The sequence below is a fragment of the Calliphora vicina genome, chromosome 1 (assembly GCF_958450345.1).
Source record: "Calliphora vicina chromosome 1, idCalVici1.1, whole genome shotgun sequence".
In the NCBI taxonomy this organism is placed as follows: Eukaryota; Metazoa; Arthropoda; class Insecta; order Diptera; family Calliphoridae; genus Calliphora; species Calliphora vicina.
The window spans coordinates 97,539,386-97,544,061 of record NC_088780.1 but is presented as its reverse complement, the minus strand read 5'-3'; the positions used below and the strand labels follow the sequence as shown (position 1 = coordinate 97,544,061).

The 4,676-nt window shown below is 27.6% G+C and overlaps 1 protein-coding gene across 1 annotated transcript; it reads right to left on the bottom strand.

The window, feature by feature from the left end:
* Positions 1-3,451: 3,451 nt before the first annotated feature.
* Positions 3,452-3,937, bottom strand: LOC135951726 (lithostathine-like). The gene has a single exon (XM_065501424.1). The coding sequence runs from the start codon at positions 3,935-3,937 to the stop codon at positions 3,452-3,454; it is 486 nt and encodes a 161-aa protein (XP_065357496.1).
* Positions 3,938-4,676: the final 739 nt, after the last annotated feature.

Here is a 4,676-nt window from a genome sequence, read left to right as displayed (position 1 = left end):
CCTTATATAGGGGCTATGACCAATTATGGACCGATTGTGAGTATACCAACATTTTTAAGCGATTTATGCACGTTAAAGTGATTTTCGGAAGCGGGTCTATATGGGAGCTATGACCAATTATAGACCGATCGTAACAAAATTTGGTGACATGAATTTTGTGTATATAAAACTTATTTGGAGCGGAATTTGTGGAGATACATATATAAATTAAACATTTATGACCGATAAAGTCCAATTTCGGGAGGACATTTGTATGGGGGCTAGGTGAAATAATGGATCGATTTCAGCCAGTTTCAATAGGCTTGGTCCTTGAGCCGAAAAAATAATATGTATCAAATTTCATCGAAATATCTTCAAAATTGCGACCTGTACTCTGCGCACAAGGTTTACATGGACAGCCAGCCAGCCAGCCAGCCAGCCGACCAGACGGACGGACGGACATCGTTTAATCGACTCAGAAAGTGATTCTAAGTCGATCGGTATACTTTAAAGTGGGTATTAGACTAATATTTTTGGGCGTTACAAACATCTGCACAAACGCATAATACCCTCCCCACTATGGTGGTGTAGGGTATAATTATTTTTTTTAACGGTTGTTTCGAATCTCCATTTTTTAATTTTTAAAAATTTTGTTAAACAAATTTCAGAATTTGTCGATCATCACATTGGGATTTATTGAGATCATAATAGGGAATAAAAATATGAAAAAATTATGTCAATACCTCTTACAGTTTTTCCGTACCAGCGATTTAAATTTTGCGATTTTCAAGAAAAATTAATTTTTTGTCCATATTTTGCGAATGAGCCAAATTTCCATACTGTTATAAATTTTAAGTCAAGTCTATTCATAATATTATAGCCCTGGTAATTTTAAATATAGTCTGAAAGTTTTACTAAAATCGGACAACGTTAACCTTTAAATCGTTAAGGTCAAAAGTAAAAATTTTCAATACTTGGAATTTCTAATTTAAAGATAGCGGAATGTTATTTATTTTTGGGTCGATTTTGATGAAACTTAAGAGAAATATAACATGAAGTGTAGTATTTGTAATAATAGAACAAAAATGGAAATTAACCCATAAATGGCACGTCTAATCCCAACCGATTTACCTAAAATTTTTTCAGGATGATTTTTTTACTAATGTTCACCAAACTAGGGGTGAGAATGGCCAAAATCCAACTTTCGTTTATTAAGGGCCACCCTAATGTATATAAGACCATAGTAAGTTGGACCTACAATGGGTCAAAATCGAAAAAAATATTTGTTAACCCGAATTTTTTTTTCACCAAAAGTTTTTTTTCGCTAAATATTATTAATAAAAAATTTAAAAAACAAAAATAAAAATAAAAAAACAATTCGAAATTTTTTTTTCCAAACAGTGAAAAAAACAACTTTGGAAAAAAATAAATTATGTTTACCTAAAAATATTTCAAATTTTTATTCTGAGGTATAATTTGGTGAAGGGTATAAAAGATTCGGCACAGCTGAATATAGCTCTCTTACTTGCTTTATGCTCAGATATTTTCATCACCATTTTGGAAAAATTGTTTAGCAGAGGCAGTTTCATTTTAATTTTCTTTTAAAGAAAGTTCAGAAAATGATCAAAAGCTGGAGACCAGCTGATAAAAAAGTTGTCATCTAGTCATTTTTGTTTTCGATTTTAAAAAGATTATTAAGAGCTTCTCTAATATATCTATCAATATCTAAAATTACCTAAATAAAATTATGCTAAAAACAGAATTATAGTTTCATTAAAAAAAATTTAAATATGAAATAAAACATTATTTTATATTAAAAATTTGACTTAATTTTGAGCAAAATATTTTACCTTTATAAGCATACAATATTAAATTCTAGCTAAAATGAGAAAAGACATAACTTAATTGTTTATTTTTTTTAAAAACATTTTTTTTTCATTTGTCTTTAAAATGTTTGGCTGTCTAATTTAAAAAATCTGACACTGTGCGGATATCTATTTGTTGAAATTACAAGCATTAAGCTTGTATTATTGAGATAAATCTGTAATTGCACTTTTCACAAAAAAACAATTTTACTATATTGGGTAGATAGTAGGGTATTCAATTAATCGGGTTTCTGGTTTAATCGGTTAATCGAGCAAATAATTAATCGAGGTTTAGATTTATTCGGTTAATAATCGGTTAATTTAAAATTATTCGATTAACCGAATAATTTCTATTTTCATTTTAAATTGAAAATACAACAACGAATTTTGTGTACAAAAACATAAAAAACAGCAAATAATGTATTTGAGATCTTTTTTGTAAACATATCCATTTTTTGCTGCAATAACGTCATAACTCAAAATCCGTGTTTTATGAACTGAGTAATACAAAATATGCGCTTTCATATAGTTTCATCAGTTTTGAAAAAGTCAATTATTTTTTGTGTGAAAGTGTTTTTTTGTTGTAAACATCAAAATTAAAATTCATGTTTTCTCGCATATTTGATAAGTAAAAATTTGGGTTAGATTAGAAAGATATTAACATCTACTATTTATATTTCTGAAATCGCATGATTTGTTGAAAATTTATTTAGGAAATAGTAAAATGTCATAAAATATTTATAGACATTTTTCTCGAAATGACTTTTTTTTGAATTATGACGTTGTTGCAGAAAATGAGCGATGTGTGATTTTTTTAGGGTTTTAGTGAGATCTTCTGAAATAATCTTTTATAAAAAGAAAATAATTTAAACGATTTTTTCTTTAGATTTAATAAAAGTTTTCTTGGAATATGTTGGAGATTGTATATGTTGGAGAAATCAAAAGCATGATAAAGAATATTCCTTTTTGGATTGTTTTAGATTTTGGTTAATTTAATAGTTTCGTATAGTTATGATAAAACTAATTTCAAAACAAAGTTTCGTCTATACATGTAAATACAAACAAAGTTTCAAATACATGTGAGTTAAATATGTCAGTTGTTATACATACTCACTAATCACTAATTTGAAATTTGTATTTGAATTGAAACGGAAAAATAAATACAAACAATTTTTTAATGTGCAAAAAAAATGAATTTCGGTTAATCGGTTAATCGACACAAATTAATCGGTTTATTTGTTATTTGAAAATCGGCAATTTCAAATTATTCGAACAGTTAACCGTCCAAAATTAATCGGTTAACCGATTAACGGTTAATCGATTGAATACCCTAGTAGATAGTATAGCAAGATATCGGTTTTATTAATGAAAACACATTTTTGTTTCGTTTTTTTATCATTATTTTTTTCTTTTAATTTTCGAATTTATCATAAACACTATTGCCCAATTCACAATTGGTGTCGTAGCGTTGTATGTTGTAATTTTTTTTATTAATGTTTTGTTTTTGTTTCGAAAAATTTGTTTGAAAAATATTTATGACATACAATGCTACAACACTACGACATCAATTGTGAATTGAGCATATAGTGTTCCAACAAAGTTTACGATTAGTTGGAATAAATGTTATTAAAATATATATTGATATAACGAGAACTATTTTGTAGATCTAAATATTGTTCTTTAAGTTTCTGTAACTGCTCCTGATGTTCCTTTTGTTGCTTTATTAGTTCTTTTTGTAACTTAAGGTTCTCAACTTTTAAATCTTCCTTTTTAACTATTTTTTCTTTGTTGAATTCACATACGAAACCATTTCTTGCGGAACAGTCATAGTTACGCCATTTCCAATCAAAAGCTAACTCCATTTCAACACAAGCTTGTAGACTGCTACCGTAATTTGGATAATCGCCAATCCAATCAGTGTATGTAAATTGTTCACCCGTTGTATGCCAGTGGAAGTTTTCAGTTGGTAATTCGTTCCGAATGCCACCTATCCAAAGATAATTACCAGTAATATTATTATTTTCATAAACACTTTTAATCAATGTGTTCAGTTCCAGAGACTTTGCACTCGTCTTCATTTCCACTAGAGACATGTTCATTTTTGAGCATTCATGCTGACTTACAAACCAACTAAACTAAAATAATATTGTAATTGGAATATTTGCTGTAATTTATTATTTGATTTATTGTTCAATTTGTTTTAGATACATACATTATTCTCGAATTCTATATAAAACGTATTATTAGCATCCGATATATACAATTGTCCCGTATATATACGTTCGATTTTACAAATTATTATTAACACGATCACTATATGAAAGAATGCAAAACGCATTTTAGTTGTTTTATCTTGAGTCGATTCTTAATAAATGGTTTTAAATAGAATTTTCACTCCCTATATAACCAAGGAAAGGCCACTCTAAGCAAGATTAATCGGGCTTTTTTGAACGAGAGAACTTTAATGAAACAGCTTATTTATAATATCATTTGATTTGTTACACATGTAACCAGCATTTATCTCAAAAACAAGTAAGAGTGCTATATTCGGCTGTGCCGAATCTTATATACCCTTCACCAAATTATACTTAAAAATTTTAAATATTTTTAGGTAAACAAAATTTAATTTTTTGGAAAAAAAATTTTTTCGATTGTTATTTTATTTTTTTTTTTAATTTTTTTTTTTTTTTTTTAAATTTTAAAAATTATTTTTTTGTTTTTTAAATTTTTTTTTTGTAAAAAAAAAATCGGGTTAAAATTTTTTTTCCCGATTTTGACCCATTGTAGTTCCAACTTACTATGGTCTTGTATACTTCGTTGCAAATGTCTTTG